Source organism: Ipomoea nil, unplaced genomic scaffold (genome assembly GCF_001879475.1).
Source record: "Ipomoea nil cultivar Tokyo-kokei standard unplaced genomic scaffold, Asagao_1.1 scaffold2516, whole genome shotgun sequence".
In the NCBI taxonomy this organism is placed as follows: domain Eukaryota; kingdom Viridiplantae; phylum Streptophyta; class Magnoliopsida; order Solanales; family Convolvulaceae; genus Ipomoea; species Ipomoea nil.
Window position 1 is genome coordinate 446,590 of NW_017618944.1, and position 15,709 is coordinate 462,298.

The following is a 15,709-nucleotide window of genomic DNA, read 5'->3' on the forward strand; positions in this document are numbered from 1 at the left end:
GCTTAGTGAAAGGAGCAAAAATATAGACAAATAAGCACTTATCAGTAGTCATGTAGATGCTTTTTTTTTTTTTTTTTTTTTTTTTTTGGTGAGCTACCTTGTTTGGTTGTAGTCATGTAGATGCTATTAGTACTCGTTACGTACTAATATTTATGTTTGATGGGCAACATTGAAGTTTAAGATTTTAATAGCAATGAAACATATTAATTTAAAATTTTCTTTGAGATAGAAAAATTTTTTAAGGGTCAGTTTAGAAATATGAAAAATATTTTTTGGAAAACATTCTCATCTTTTGGTGTATGAGTGAAAGTTAGAAATATATATATATATATATATATATATATATATATATATATATATATATATATATATATTTACATTTATATTTAACTTGACAATCATAAAAGTGTATTTGTTCTGTTTAATTATTTTCTTTTAAATGAACATAATCTACTGAGAAGTTATTTCTTATAAAATATTACTTTGTAATTATTTTAATGATGATAATAATTATTATTTATATTAAATTAAAATTATAAATTAAAATTTATAATAATTATAAAGATTAATAATAATAATAATAATAATATTATTATTATTATTATTATTATTATTATTATTATTATTATTATTATTTATTATTATAAGAGTTCAGGGTTTTCACCGTATACAGAGTTATAAGAGTGAATGAAGGTTTTTTTTTTTTTTTTGTAGCCTAAGGTTTTCACGTTGAACATAATGATAGAATGAATGAAGGTTGGTATTCTTCATTTATGTCTATTTTTCAGTTACTTTTTTTTTCTTCATACATTGTGGTATAAGAGTTGTGGCATACAATTTATTGAACAAAAATACATCATACCGTTATAACTTCTGTTATCTTTTCCTATTATTATTACCATGTGCATGCATCCACCATATATTTTCTTGTATTCACAAATAATAATAATATATGTAAACATTATATTGGAGTAATATAACAAATAAATTTGATTTTATTTAAATTTTAATTAATATGGATTAGTTTTTTTTTTTTAGATTAGTTAGTTATTTCCTAAAATATAAGTATTAAATTTATAAAAAAATGATTTACATTATTATTATTATTATTATTATTATTATTATTATTATTATTATTATTATTATTATTATTATTATTATTATTATTATATAAATATCTAAAATCTAAATTAAAAAAAAAAATTATAAAAGTAAAGCAATGTTATTACCCATGATTTTATGTATGTATTTTTATGCTTTATATTGAGTTGTACATTGCACTACAAATTTTGTACTATCATTTTTATCAAACAAAATTATCGTACACCGTTAAACTTCATTTAGTATATATTAAATGTTACCATAATTATATTTAATCATTTGTCATATCTAAAATATGTACTTTAACAACACAATCTTAGAATCTGACAACTTCAACTTTTGTTTAGGTTTCCATAAAGTTTCTATTGATTACTCTTATACATGCTTAGTTAGAAATCATTATAAAAGCATTATTTCCTTTATTAGGAACAGGTTAGTTCGTCATGTTAGTTGATTAGCGAACCAGGTTGCTCATACATCAGCAAGGGGCTCATACATCAGCAAGGGCCTCAATTCATATACTAGTTTGAGGGAGTAGGTCTCCATCCCTCCTTGGTGTATTTCTCATATTATTTCTAGTTTCTAGTTAATAGTATTTCATTGTTCCTTTTCAAAAAAAAAATAAATAAATAAATTATACGATAAATTTACCCAATTATACAATATTTTTACCCAAATTATCAACTATACATTTAATATAATGTGAATTTTACAATTATGAATTCTTTTTAAAAAAATCATATACAATTATTTTTAAAAATATTTTAACATAACTAAAATGTTAATATTGAGTATATTATTATTGACACCTATTTTTGCGCATAGAAAATACTAGTTACGTTATTCATAAAATGATTTGTGTTAGTGTGCTAGTATCCCTAATACGAGCTATACAAAAACTCGGTACAATCAATATTAAAAGTTCATAATATACAATTTAAGTCAAGTTCAAAAACAAACCATCATAATGCAACTGAAAACCTAAAAGAAACAAGGATCGAAGGCTTTTATTAAAAATAAAAATTTAAGAATTTCATCTATTCCAAAATTCACTTATTATTTTTTCTATTTCATGACTTTTTTCAAAGAGTACGCGAACACCGACATTAGTGATGAAAGATCCCGATTACTCAACCAAACACGTTCGGTTTTTCTTTGTTTTTGTTTCTGTTTTTTTTTTTTTTTGTGTGTGTGTGTGTGTGTGTGTATGTGTCCTGCCCGAATCAACATCATTGCATTTTATTTGTTTATCACAATTAGTGACCCATTTGTTTTTCGTTTAAATGTTTAATAAAAAAGACTAACATATAATTTCGTCATTTAAGTCTCTTATCCCAATATGTAATTTTCCACTCCCTGTAAAATCTTATAATCAAATGATAAAATTGCATATTAACCCTCTTTATTAATAATGAAATTAAATGGATAACTAGACCAAAGCAAACTAGACCAGGACTACTGAAATTATACACCTCAAGCAGATGATCTGTCTCAAGAAACATATGAACAATAGCACAATTGGTACACATTGTATTTGAAGGTCAGTTTACAAGTAAGCAGTGCCATATTTCAAAACCACAAACAATGTATTATATGGGAAACTAAATACCTCTATGAATACATACCTGATAGCATCAACTACTGTAAGTTCAACAATGGAACTAGTGGCAATGAACATTTACATTTGATTAATCGAGTCTTCTTAATAGGTATTGAACCTGGACTTCCTTGGTCAATGGCATGATCCAATCCCCGTATAGTTCAGCAACTAGGCTTGGGTTTATCTTGTATACCGGATCGCTTTTACTTCCCCCTTCATTGATGGTCACCTCTTGCCCATAAGTTCTCGTTTTCACCTCTACCCGATTTTTGATTGCCTCTTCGACCGTAGGATATGTCAGCAGTTCCATCAGTTTGTTTTTGTCCTGAAACCCGAAAATCATCAGACTTGACAGTTAGTTCTCAAGCCTTTTCACAAATAGCAGCTACTAATATCCACAAAATTGTCTCGAATTAGCGTATGAAAGGAAATGAAAATTACTTGTGCTACAATAGCAGCTTTATAGACTTCTGGTGATGCCTGATATTTTGCTTCTGCTACAAATTTCCCATAATGAATTCTCTTCGAGAGCGCCTGCATACCGGATTGGCAGAATTGTTAAAGCCTATCTTTTATTTTTTACATTTCCTTCGTTTTTTTTTTTTAAGATTAAGATAACAGTTTCAACAAAATAAAAATTTTATGAGCAGTTGTACCTGCAGGCAAAGAGTGTCACAAACTGCAGTTGCTCCACAATTACCGTCATCGCCTTCTTTCACTAACCTAGGAAGAAGATTTTTGAAGTACATATCCCATATTTTGATGTTGATATTAATTGAAGTAGCAACTGGATGCAGAACCTATAACAAGGCTGATGAGGTAAGTAGAAGGAAAAATACAAAGCGAATTGGTAAGATTTCACACAAATTCATGCCTGAATGAATAAACGGGGCAAAAGATAGTACAAAACGCTCAGCATGACATTGAATTACAACATTACCCTTGATTATTATTTTTATTATTATTACGCCAGGGTATTTTAGTCTTTATATCACTTATTCCCTTTATATTCCCAGTATTCTATTCCTGCCTACTAAACAATGTAATTTGAATTCCTACGTTATTCCCACCTTATTCTTTTCCTACGGAATTACAATTCCTTTCCCCCCCAAATTCCTTCCTTCCAACCAAACGCCCGGTAAGGGTTCTAGAAAGGAAAGTGGAAAAATGTTGCATATCAATCATTAAATTTTTCCCAGGACATCAGATATAAAGGAAAGCATTCAATTCAAATGCATTATAAAAAAAAAAAAAAACCCCTCATCTAAAGTTACCTGTGGGTATTGAAGGGGTGGCAACATGGGTTGAGGCACTTCATCTGGGAAGAAAGGATGCTCATCAGGGCTATTATACCTTCCAACCTAGACATCCAACAAATCAAAAAAGTATCTACAAAAACACCCAATTTCCTTACAGAGGAACAAAATCAAGATATATATATACCTTAGCATGAAGCTTCTCAGTTTCTTTAAGAATGTACTCAATCAATGAGCCGTGGAAAGCTTCCATTGGAAAAGCGTCAGGATTATACGTGTCAGGGTTGTAACAATACTGAGCTCTCTCCACAAGGCTAAATATAATACTATCCTCTTGCCGAATTAAGGAACTTCTTATACCATCTAGAGTATAACTCTCTGTCTCATCCACTCTACTTTTCTTTCCCATTCTAAAAAAGGATAAACCAAAAAAGTAAGATGTTAAAACCAAATGCATCTCTCATACTCGTAACCTGCATGCTCAAAGCAGTATAGTATAAAACTCTACCTTTAAACTAACATGTTTATGTTTCATCTGAAGTTGAGAACATCAAAGAATTAGTTCCATGAGTAATTTAAAGCTGCAAGTGTTAACAACCAAATAGCCCAGGTTTCTTGAATTCGCAAGGTATCCTAGGCTTGTATAATATCATTAACGACTTTCTAGATAGCTCACATCATCTAGGTCAGTGGGTTTTCTCTACATGATATCATGGTCTCGTTGCTAGATAGATTCGTCTAAAAATTTAGCTCCTACATTTATTGAGTTGGGTTGATATGTATCAAAAAAGCATATGAAAAATCTTCTACATATTGATTCCAATGACTTCTCAACAAATAACAATTGAAACTCAAAATAATCCTTCATAAACCACCAAGTATATCTATAATAAAAGGTTTCCTCCATAACTGAGTAAACCAAGCAAAAATTATTGATTATTCATTTCTGCATTGTTATAAACTACAAAATTTTCTGGAATATTAGATCAATGAAAAAGTAGGAAATACTTGAAATTGCATTGAATGTTGTTATTGAGCTGTCTTTGAAATTGAAGTTGAATATGCTACTTTCATTAACTTCAAGAATCAAAATTTAGAATATGTATGCCCTCCTTGAGAGCTTGCGAGCAAATTGCTTAAGAAATCAGCTTTTATGCAGAAATCTAGAAGTCATAAAGAGTCAAATATTTTCCTATGCATTAAATACCGATCACCAGACACCAAATCAAAAGCAAAATCGCAATTTTCCCGAAATAAAGAAACGAAAATTACCCGGGAGAAGTAGCAACGGCTTGGACAGAGCGAATGCGATTCTTTAATCCCTTGGAATTGGGGAATCGAAAGCTGCAATCTTTACGGCATCTATGGTGAGAGGCGAGGGTGGTGAGCCTGGAAGAGCGGGAGATATTATGGGTTTGAACGGTAAAGGCGGTGGCCCTAAGCAGCTTTGCCTCCATTGTGGCAGAAGACGGAGGAAGACGATGGGTTTCCGAGAGCAGATAGAAGGTGGGAAAGGAGGAGGGTTGGTGGAACGAACACAGAAGACGCCTAAAGTAAAATTGAAGTTGGAAGTCCGGAGGTGGTTGCGTGGGTGAGTCATTTCCTTTTTGGTGGTAGGTGTTGAAAATGAAGTATTGGGTAGGTTAATGCGATCCACCAAATACCAACGGAGTCACTCTTATGTTGTGGATTCGTGCTATCTTGTCTTATTGTGGAAGACGTTAAGAGCATCTTCATTACGCATAATATTTTAGATATTTTTTAAAAGATTACGATGAGAGTGGAAAGAGAACAAAAAAAAAAAAAAAAAATTAAAAAAAAGTAATTGTTATGCAAAAAAAAAAAAATTAAAAAAATTAAAAACAAAGGTTTTACGCGTCTAGGGGTGCGTGTAGTGCGAAGCTTGCGCTAAACGCACATTTAAAGAGATCAGATTTTTTTTTCTGTGAATCCCATATTTGAAGACAAAAAATCACTCTCTTTATAAGAACCTTTATCTTCTATCCTACACTATCTTTCTTCCACCTAAAGTCTGTTTAGCAGAGCTTATTTTAAGCACTAATAAGCTCTGTTTGGTAATGTATCAAAAATAAGCTCGTAACTTAAAAGTGACCAGAAGAGCGGGTAATGATATTCTCCACACTCGCACTAGCCAGCTGATCTCTCCAACCCACACTTGCCAGTACCTTGTCTAGCCTTTCCTCTATCCAATCCACGGTATCACTACCTCTCTCCCAAGTGAACATGTAACCTCTCAATGGCAGCTAAAACAAGCCACAATCATCCATAGCATCCCGAAAATCACGAAGGAGGCTATCAGGATGGGGTTCCCCCACGCTTCTCGTGCTAAAATAGAAGATCATTGAAATCTCCTACAACAACCCAAGGAAGCAAAGATCTACCAGCTAGGGACCTGAGTAAGTCTCATGATTCCTGTCTTATGTTCTGCTCCGGGAAACGATAATAACATGTCATACGCCAACACGGAAGACTACCTAGACTAACTTCACGTCAACATGATTCTTTGAGTAACTTAAGAGTTTTGCCGTATAGTTCTTCCTCCATAGCAAAGCCAAACATCCAAGCCTACACTATCAACATAAAAGAGACCATCGAAGCCAAGTTTGACGCGGAGACGCTCAGCATGTATCCGCCTCACCTTGGTTTCCATTAAAAAAATAAACTCGGGCAATTAAAGCATGTACTCCATCTCAACTAAAAGCTTAAGCTGATAATTGGATTGTACATTAATGGTTATATGCTCAACACGCACCCTCACGTGTGCAGTGTGTTCCAAGCAACACGTGGACCGTAGTCGCTTATCGAACCCATGACCTTTGGTCTGGCTCTGATACCAAATTAAAGCAGGTGCTCCATCTCAACTAAAAGCTTAAGCTGATAATTAGATTGCACATTAATGGTTATATGCTCAACACGGGCTTCTTACGAGACACCAGGTCCACAATTTCTCGAACTGTGCGTGGTTGCCCAAGCCACGACAGTTCCAACTGATCGTACTCATAATGATGGGCGGGTCTGGGAACCATAACCCGCCAAGAACAAGTTTTTTGAGACCTCTGTCATTGTTACATCACCGCTCACCACCCCTTAACGCTTACTACCAATACTGGAAGCCTCCCTACGCCTTTTTGCCACTGCCACAATGCATGCATCCTCTCCCCGACGACCAACCACTTGAACGACATCATCTGTCATTAGGGGTGTAAACAAATCAAATAAAAAAAAAATCGATTCGTGATTCGAATTCGAATACGAATCTGAATTCGAATACTTTTTTCGGTTCAAATTTTTTTTTTTTCGAATATGAATACGAATTAGAGAGAATTCGATTTGAATAGTATTCGAATATTTTATGCTATTTAGATATAAATTTTTATTACATTTTATATTAATTTATTGGAGAATTTTGTAAAAAATTAAGTTAGGCATTTCGAATTCGAATATTCGAGTAGAATCGAATATATTCGAATAAATTGGTCGAATCGAATACGAATTCAATTTAAGATTCGAATATTAAACGAATACAAATACGAATATTCAAATATATAGTCGAATTCGAATCGAATAGTGAGATATTTGACTCAATTCGATTCGTTTACACCCCTATCTTCCATCACGCTGCCACTCTCAATTGGAGCCGTAACCTCCACTACCCGTCCCTTCCCATCTGACGACACCAACCAGCGGTCCCCAACAGCCCGCGGTCCCTGGTTCACCCCAGCCTGCAAGTCTACCCTGTAAGGGTATTGTTCAATAGGGATAGCCGCATCCATCGCCTTCAAGCAAAACTTGTACGAATGCCCCAATAAACCATAGAAGAAACAGAAGTTATGAAGGCGTTCATACTTGAAATTCACCCAGCAGCTCGACTTATCCCGTTTAATGAGTTTCATGTGACGCTTTAATGGCCTGGCTACCGGGATCAAGACGCGGATACAACAGAAGGTCTTCCATGGCGCCCCCGCGACCTATCGTCAACCTTAACAAACGAACCAATGAAGTTATCGGCCTGTTCAAGAACCGAGTCTGACGTATAGCCCAACGGTAGATCATGAAGCTGAATCCACATGTCCACGGAGTCAAGAGTCATGTCCGTCGGCAAAACCCCATCCCTAACCTGCTTACAGACCAGTGTGTTGTTCTCGAACGATCAAGGGCCTTCCTCCAACACCCTTTGCATATCAGTTCAGTGGTAGAAGACAAATAAAAAAAGGTTTGGCTGGATTTAGGGGTATCTGCACTCCCTTCACAGGCTACCACACAGATGCCATTACTTGCCTCATGAACTCCACCTTTACCAACTTGGTTGTCAAGAACCGCCTAACGAGAACCCAAGTCTCCTCCGAAACAGCAGCAACCACGCCAACATCCTCGCCCACCGGTTCAAACCCCACATCCTCATCCTCAAGAACCATGTCCGCCTAACGGGTAGTAAGCCCAGCTACACCCCTTTTCGTTGTTGACAAAGCCATGCAAACGTAGAGACCAGAGAGAAGCGATGGAGCCAAGAGAAAACCGACGATACTGACCGGAAAGATGAACCAAAATTGTCGAAAATCCAAGGAAATCCTAGGAAGAAGGTCGGAACCCTAGACATAGGCTAGAGAGAAAACACTATAATGGCAAAAATAGAATCTAATATACATTAAACATCATGTACAATTTCCTTAAAACAAGAAAAGACAAACAAAAACTAAAAGTATAATCTACCTACCTTCACATATAAATGGAAAAATTATGTTTTAGCCCCTTAATTATTTTATACTACTCATTTAGTCCAAACAAAAACCAAAATACTTTACTTCATTTTCAAACAAATTGAAGTTATAGTCTTGAAGTAACAAATCATTAAGCTATGTTATAGCTGTACTTAATTGTGACAACCCAAAATTTAATGTTATGAATTCGTTTTTAAGAAATTTCAAAATAGCCATTTTCACTCTATAAATTTTTTTGCGATGAAATCGGTGTTTGAATAAATTATTTTGAGCCACTTTTAAGTAAATTCGACGCCGGGACTTATTTTAAATCTAAAATCCTAGATTTTCGGGTACATCACGTACCAAGCTTTTGATCCAGAAGTCAATCTAAGTGAAACCGGGAGAAATATGAGAAACCTAAACTGAGTGGTTATCTAGAAAGTATTTTTGGAAAAATGCATTTTTGACCCCAAACCTATTTTAAATTATGATTTTAGACTTTGTTCCATGAAGCATGGTTGACCACAAGAATCCATCTATGTTTGATGCTTTATAGAATCAACAAAAAATTACCATTTTGCCACCCACCAATCATGAGAGAATTTCCTAGGATTTTTCACCCCTTTATAAGCTTCATTATCTCATCTGCTCATTCTTGATTCTCTTTTCCTTGCCTCCTCACCAAGTCTGGGCTTTTATTTACAAGAAGAAGCAAAATAACAGTAAGATCCTAAGTTTTCATCTCATCCCTTCATCTCTTTTCCTTAAGGTTTCCATCCATGTTGCCTTCCATCTATGAGGTTTATTAGGCTTGGTTTGTGTTGTTGTTTGAGGTGTCTTGGTGGTGAATGGAGTGGTGTTTGAGCAGAGTGGAGGCTGAAACCCACACAAGAAGGAAGAACAAGAAGAGGTATAATCCATGGACTCCCGAAGCTATTTCTAGACTCTGTGAAGTCTATTTTTGAGTAAAAATGCTAGTTTATTGAAGTGTTTGAGCAATTAAATGATCTATTGTTGAGTTATGAAGTGTTGTTGATATTTTGGATGTGTTGGAATTGCTTGAGGTTTTTATTGCAGATGAAAAGAAGTCCACTGGTGCACAGACAGTGTCACCAGTAAGCATCACGGGCCTAGCCAACGGCCCTCAGTGGAGGCTGTTGACTAGCACCGTGAAGGACCGGCTCTAGGGGACGGCCCTAGGAGAGGGTCGTTGCCCTGAGCCGTGTTTTTGGCGGACCAAGGAGCGGGTCTCGTTAAGCCCCGTTAAGAAGATTTTGTGCAGTGGTCGGGCCCTTGTGGCTCAGCTACGTGTCGTTTTGGACCAGGAGTCGCGGACCCTTGTGGCTCAGAACCTCGGGGCCGTCTTGACACACATTTTGGCTTTGATTTCGTTGAATTTGGAGAAGAAATGAGTTCTTTGTGCTAGATTTTGTAAATGAATTGGTTGCAGTAGTATGTCCCGTGAATGAGATTAAGAGCATATCAGACTTTGATCATCTAAAAGTAGTCCAGAAAATGGCGTGGATAAACAGTGCCGCGCCATATATGACGCGGCACTGTTCATCGACACCAAATTATTTGGTGTTTTGCCGTCCCATTGGAGTCCTTTTTTTGCCGCTTTATGCCAAAATTTTTGACGATTTGGTGATATGACGTCTCCTTGAAAATGGCCTTAGAACAAGAAAAGACAAACAAAAAACCAAAGTATAATCTACCTACCTTCACATATAAAAAGGAAAAATTATGTTTTTAGCCCTTTAATTATCTTATACTACTCATTTAGTCCAAACAAAAACCAAAAATACTTTACTTCATTTTCAAACGAATTGAAGTTTTAGTCTTGAAGTAACAAATCATTAAGCTATGTTATAGCTTTACTTAATACATGAATATCTTTTTTTTTTTTTTAATAAACTCTTTAGTTTCAGTATTTCATATAATCATATGTAAAACAAAAAATTGACAACATCTTTTTCTAAATTTTTTATCTTTAATTATGGTACATCATCTACATTTTCCGCCTTACACAAATCTATTAAAATTAAATTCAATATTTTGTATATAAAATACAAAACCGAAGATGATTATAAATAAGAAATATAAGAAATTATTAAAATACATATATATTAAGTAAATATTAACATTTCAAGACTATGTGGTTTAATGGTACTCGGGTTAGACTTTTATTTGGAAGATTATGAATTCGAGCCTCAGTGGAGGTGTTATTGGTTTTTTGTGTTTCAGTAGGTTGAGAAAGTAGTATTGGTTTTTTGTGTTTCAGTAGGTTGAGAAAGTAGTATTGGTTTTTTGTGTTTCAATAGGTTGAGAAAGTATATGAACAGATACTACAATGTAATGGCCCGTTTGGTTCACGGAATAGGCCGGGAATGGCATAGCATTCCCAGTAATAGGCATATTCCTTTGTTTGGTAACCATTTCTATTACCTCCTGGTAATAGCCTATTACCTCAAACAAGGTAATAGCTATTACTAAGCCCCCTCCCCCCCCCCCCCCCCCCCCGGTATTAGCCTATTACTGAATGCTCAGGAATAGATTTTAGAATCTATTTCCTTTTTTACCCCTTTCTTTAACCTAATTTTTTTTATCATATATATAAATTTATCCTATTTCACCACCGTCGCCGCCGCCACCACCATCACCGCCGTCGCCGTCGCCGCCACCACCACCATCACCATCACCGCTGCTGCCGCCGCCACCACCACCATCGCCACAACCGTCTCCGCCGCCCCGACCACCACCGCCGCCCCCACCACTGCCACCGCCACAACCGTCGCCGCCCCCACCACCACTGCCACAACCGTCACCGTCAACCGTCACTGCCCCCACCACCACTGCCGCCCCCACCACCACTACCACCCCAGCACCACCACCGCCACCACCATCACCACCGCCACCACCACCATCGCCGCCGCCGCCGGCACCAGAACCACCACTCAGCAGTACCACCGCCAACACCACTAGCACCACCGCCACCATCACATATTTTTATAAGGGTATTTATGTCTTTTAAAACATATTTCATTTCTATTCCTTAAATCAACCAAACACTGTAATATAATTCTTAAAGTCTATTCCTTCCGCGAACCAAACAATAGAATACAATTCATATTCTATTCCTTGCCTATTCCATTCCTTATGGAATAGCATTCCTATTATCTCAAAATTCATTCTGTGAACCAAACATGCTGTAATAGAGCCAGACGAAATCTAATAATTTTGTTGTTTTAGAAATTAAAACCACCACTTATTTGAAAAATTAGGAGATATATTAGAATGATAAAAGTTAGAGACTAAAATAACTAATCAAAAATACTTGAAGGATTAAAAATAAAATTTCAAGATACTCTTTAGGGCTCGTTTGGTTCGAGGAAAATATTTTAAGGAAAGTATAATTAAAATTTCATGGAAAAACAATTACTAGGAAGATAAATTTCATTGTTTGGTTGGTGGAAAAAGAATTACTGGGAATACTAATTCTATTGTTTGGTTAGATTTGGAATTGTAAGGAATAACAAGTATAAAGACCTATATGCCCCTACAAATTAATAAGAGTAATATAATTTTTTTTTAAAAAAAAAAAAAGAAAACAAGGATCCATATCACTTTTTCTTCTCATCTCTCATGGAAAACAAAATCCTTGATTAAACAAAAACCTTGGTCCAACCAAAAATTTTGTTCTTCATTTTCCTCCATGAACCAAAAACACCAGAAAACAACATTTTCCTCCACTTTAAAAAAAATATTTTCCTTTAAAAAACATTTTCCATGAACCAAACATCTCCTTAGTCTTTTTGGTATGGAATATTTTTTTTTGAAAATTACTGGCTCTATTACATTGTAGTATCTGTTCATATACTTTCTCAACCTATTGAAACACAAAGAACCAATAACCAATAACGCCTCCACTGAGGCTCAAACTTATAATCTTCCAAATGAAAGTCCAACCCGAATACCATTGGACCACATAGTCCTGGTATGGAATATAATTTTATATAATTCTTCAATTTGCTAAGGCATCGATCAATACGTATTGAAACCTGAGGGTATCCCACTGACTTTATTGAGTTTGAAGGGAAAAAGGTTATGCCACATCATGAATGACTTTAATAAAATATATCCCTATTTTTCAGTGGTTGGAGTATTAACACATCATGAATAAAGCACAAAAGCTTCCAGCCCTGCCAGCTACCACATGTGTAGCCTTAGCGATTGCAACTTCTTATCCATCCAACTAGATTTGAGCATGGTCTATATGGACAGGTCAAGTGATTATAAAAAGTGAAGTTTGTCACATAAAACACGAATTGAGTCTCATTAATAGCAGTGTAGAAATAATCTCTTAAAATGAAAAAAAAAATCTATTATGTGTGGTAAGCAAAAATTTAAACGGTGTTTGGTAAATAGTTGTTAGTTTATAACTGTTAACTAATACTACATGTAACATGGTCAATAATATTTTTTAAAAAAAACTGTTAGTTGATTGGATTAGTGGGTTTGACAAGTTGATAACATTAACTTATTGTAAAAAAAATGTTTGGTAAATTAGCTGTTAGTTGTTAGCAGCTTTTTAAATTTTAGTATTTTAAAGCAATAAGCTGTTATACATAGCTAATTAATTAAATACTCATATTGATTATTTAATCAAGTCAACAGCTAATTATTTAACCAAGTCAAATAAATCAAAATTGACTGATAAATTAATTATGTTACCCAATAGTGCTTAACTTTTATTGATTTGAATCACTATAATTTATCCATCCATAATCCGGTGGGACCGAGGTGTGGGCATCGGTTGGGCTGCAATTTTTGAGTTCCTCCTCTGCTTTTCTGACGTGGAAAGTCATATCCATTGGCCCATACTGCACGTAACTTGTGGTGCACATTCAATCTCACCGCAAACATAAACTTCCTTATATACTACTTGGATAGTGTATTGGTGTCCATTTCAATCTTGGATCAAGTCAAGTTTGGCGACATTAATTCTTCAATTCACTCATGGAGGTTTGCTTTCTCTCTTCAAATTCCTTTGCCAAAACCACAGAAGCCTTCCCTCTGATCCCAGCAAAATTCCCCTCCACAAGAACACGGCCGTTCTCCCATCTCCATTTCAAGAAATCTTCAACCCCGCTGTCTCTAAAATGTAAGTGCTCCTTCCAAATTAAATCTCCGATCTTATGTAGTTTAAAATAAGCTATAAGCTCTAAAATAAGTTCTATCAAACAGGTTGTTTAGGAGATTCGGCAAAAGATGAGGAGAGAGCAAGTGTGGTCGATGGTGATTGGCGAGGTTTTCGTGCGAGATTAGTGGCCGGAGAAGGCGTACTGAGGTCCGATCAAAAAGATCAGGCGCCGATCATCACCATCGGCGAGAAATGGGCACACAAGATCCACGAACCGGAAAAAGGGTGCTTGCTGGTAGCGACGGAGAAGCTGGACGGGGTCCACATCTTCGAACGAACCGTGATTCTGTTACTGTCGGTGGGGGCAGTAGGCCCCATCACAGGGATCATCCTCAACCGCCCCTCCCTCATGTCAATCAAGGAGATGAGGTCATCGGCGTTGGACGTCGCCGGCACGTTCTCCAACCGCCCCTTGTTCTTCGGGGGGCCGTTGGAAGAAGGGGTGTTCTTGGTGGAGGAGGAGGGGGAAGATAACAATGGGGTTGGGAAGAGTGGGGTTTTGGATGAAGTGATGAAAGGATTGTACTATGGGACTAAAGAGACTGTGGGGTGTGCTGCAGAAATGGTGAAGAGGGAAGTTGTTGGGGTGGATAGTTTTAGGTTCTTTGATGGGTATTGTGCATGGGAGAGAGAACAGTTAAGAGATGAGATTCGAGCTGGTTATTGGACAATTGCAGCTTGTAGCCCAGCGGTCATTGGGCTATCTAATATAGGAAGTGTTGGTCTTTGGAAGACCATTGTTGGGCTTATAGGCCGGAGAAAAGTTTGGTAAAATCTGGGAAATTTGAAGACCTTAATCTCATCGTGTTATATATAATATACGAAAAGGGAAGCTATTAAGCTAAGTTCTTTGTAAATGACTCCATTATGGAGAATTGCAATTCTCATGTTTCAATTCTGGTTGTAATGTAGATGTTACATGTACATTGTACCTCCGCTTTTATCTCATTTATAGAAACTAATGAGGCCTTGCAAAATACAAAGGATTGGGGTGGCATTAAAATGAGTAAGAAATGAAAAAGTAATTCTAGTAAATTTCGGATGTAAATGTAATCATATAAAAATGTATTATAACTAAAGTTATTAGAAAATGTTATTTAGAGAAAGTCTAGAATAATGACTAGCATTCATATTTTTTGATAAAAACGAGAAATATTATTAAATTAAACTAGGTATTATTCACCACCATAACATCAAACAAAACAAGGAATGAAACAACATCCATTCGATACGACTTGACCTAGAAATGTCATCCTTAGCAAGAAGTGAGCTAACAATATCCATTCGATACGATCTGATTTAGAAATGACACCCTAACAAGAACTGATTTGCCATTTTCGGAAATCATTTTACGAATAAAAAGCATGTTAATAAAAAACTTAGTTATTTTTTAAATATTTTTAATAATTAAATCAAAGGAAGAAAAATTAGCATCAGATTTTAACCTATCAATCACAAGCTTTGCATCAGATTCCGCTTGAACATTAATCAATATGCTGTCCTTTTAGCCATGCCTCCTAAGCTCAAAGCTTCAGGCATCCATACTTTTTTGTATCACGTACAAGTCAAACAAGTTTAAGAAATTAAAGACTTTTACTTTTGTATTGTGGAAACATTTGGGACAACGTTCTCACAATGGAGTAATGGAGCCTAGGTCAAATGTAAAAATGGTTTTCCTATGTATTACCCCTCAAATCCCAATGTCCAATATGATTACAATAGAGCTTGTGTTACATAAATGAGAAATAAGTATGGTAATGAATATTTGACGAAACATATATAGCGTACATATTTAACAAACGTGACCTCTAAAAAATTCATGAGAATATAA

The 15,709-nt window shown here is 35.5% G+C and overlaps 2 protein-coding genes across 3 annotated transcripts; one reads left to right on the forward strand and one right to left on the reverse strand.

The window, feature by feature from the left end:
• Window positions 1-2,531: 2,531 nt before the first annotated feature.
• Window positions 2,532-5,626, reverse strand: LOC109153718 (chorismate mutase 1, chloroplastic). 2 transcript variants are annotated; one of them, XM_019301610.1, is made up of 6 exons: window positions 5,230-5,626; window positions 4,145-4,367; window positions 3,976-4,062; window positions 3,358-3,501; window positions 3,143-3,235; window positions 2,532-3,026 (listed from the first exon to the last, which is right to left on the reverse strand). In XM_019301610.1, the coding sequence occupies exons 1-6, from the start codon at window positions 5,412-5,414 to the stop codon at window positions 2,790-2,792; spliced, it is 969 nt and encodes a 322-aa protein (XP_019157155.1). In that variant the 5' UTR covers window positions 5,415-5,626; the 3' UTR covers window positions 2,532-2,789. The 2 variants fall into 2 exon arrangements, with proteins under 2 accessions (XP_019157155.1, XP_019157156.1); XM_019301611.1 differs by lacking the exon at window positions 2,532-3,026 and adding an exon at window positions 3,042-3,085 and having other exon boundaries at window positions 3,121-3,235.
• A 7,886-nt stretch (window positions 5,627-13,512) lies between these two features.
• On the forward strand, window positions 13,513-14,851 carry LOC109153613 (UPF0301 protein Cpha266_0885). Its single transcript, XM_019301467.1, has 2 exons — window positions 13,513-13,839; window positions 13,923-14,851. Exons 1-2 carry the CDS (start codon window positions 13,695-13,697, stop codon window positions 14,648-14,650), a joined length of 873 nt encoding a protein of 290 aa, XP_019157012.1. The 5' UTR covers window positions 13,513-13,694; the 3' UTR covers window positions 14,651-14,851.
• The last annotated feature ends 858 nt before the right edge of the window (window positions 14,852-15,709 follow it).

Coding starts and splice junctions, on each gene's coding strand:
- LOC109153718 (XM_019301610.1), bottom strand. CDS start 5,414: ATGGAGGCAAAGCTGCTTAGGGCCACCGCCTTTACCGTTCAAACCCAT. Junction 4,063..4,144: donor CTGAGAAGCTTCATGCTAAG/GTATATATATAT, acceptor TTGGATGTCTAG/GTTGGAAGGTATAATAGCCC. Junction 3,502..3,975: donor CACCCCTTCAATACCCACAG/GTAACTTTAGAT, acceptor GCCTTGTTATAG/GTTCTGCATCCAGTTGCTAC.
- LOC109153613 (XM_019301467.1), top strand. CDS start 13,695: ATGGAGGTTTGCTTTCTCTCTTCAAATTCCTTTGCCAAAACCACAGAA. Junction 13,840..13,922: donor AACCCCGCTGTCTCTAAAAT/GTAAGTGCTCCT, acceptor TCTATCAAACAG/GTTGTTTAGGAGATTCGGCA.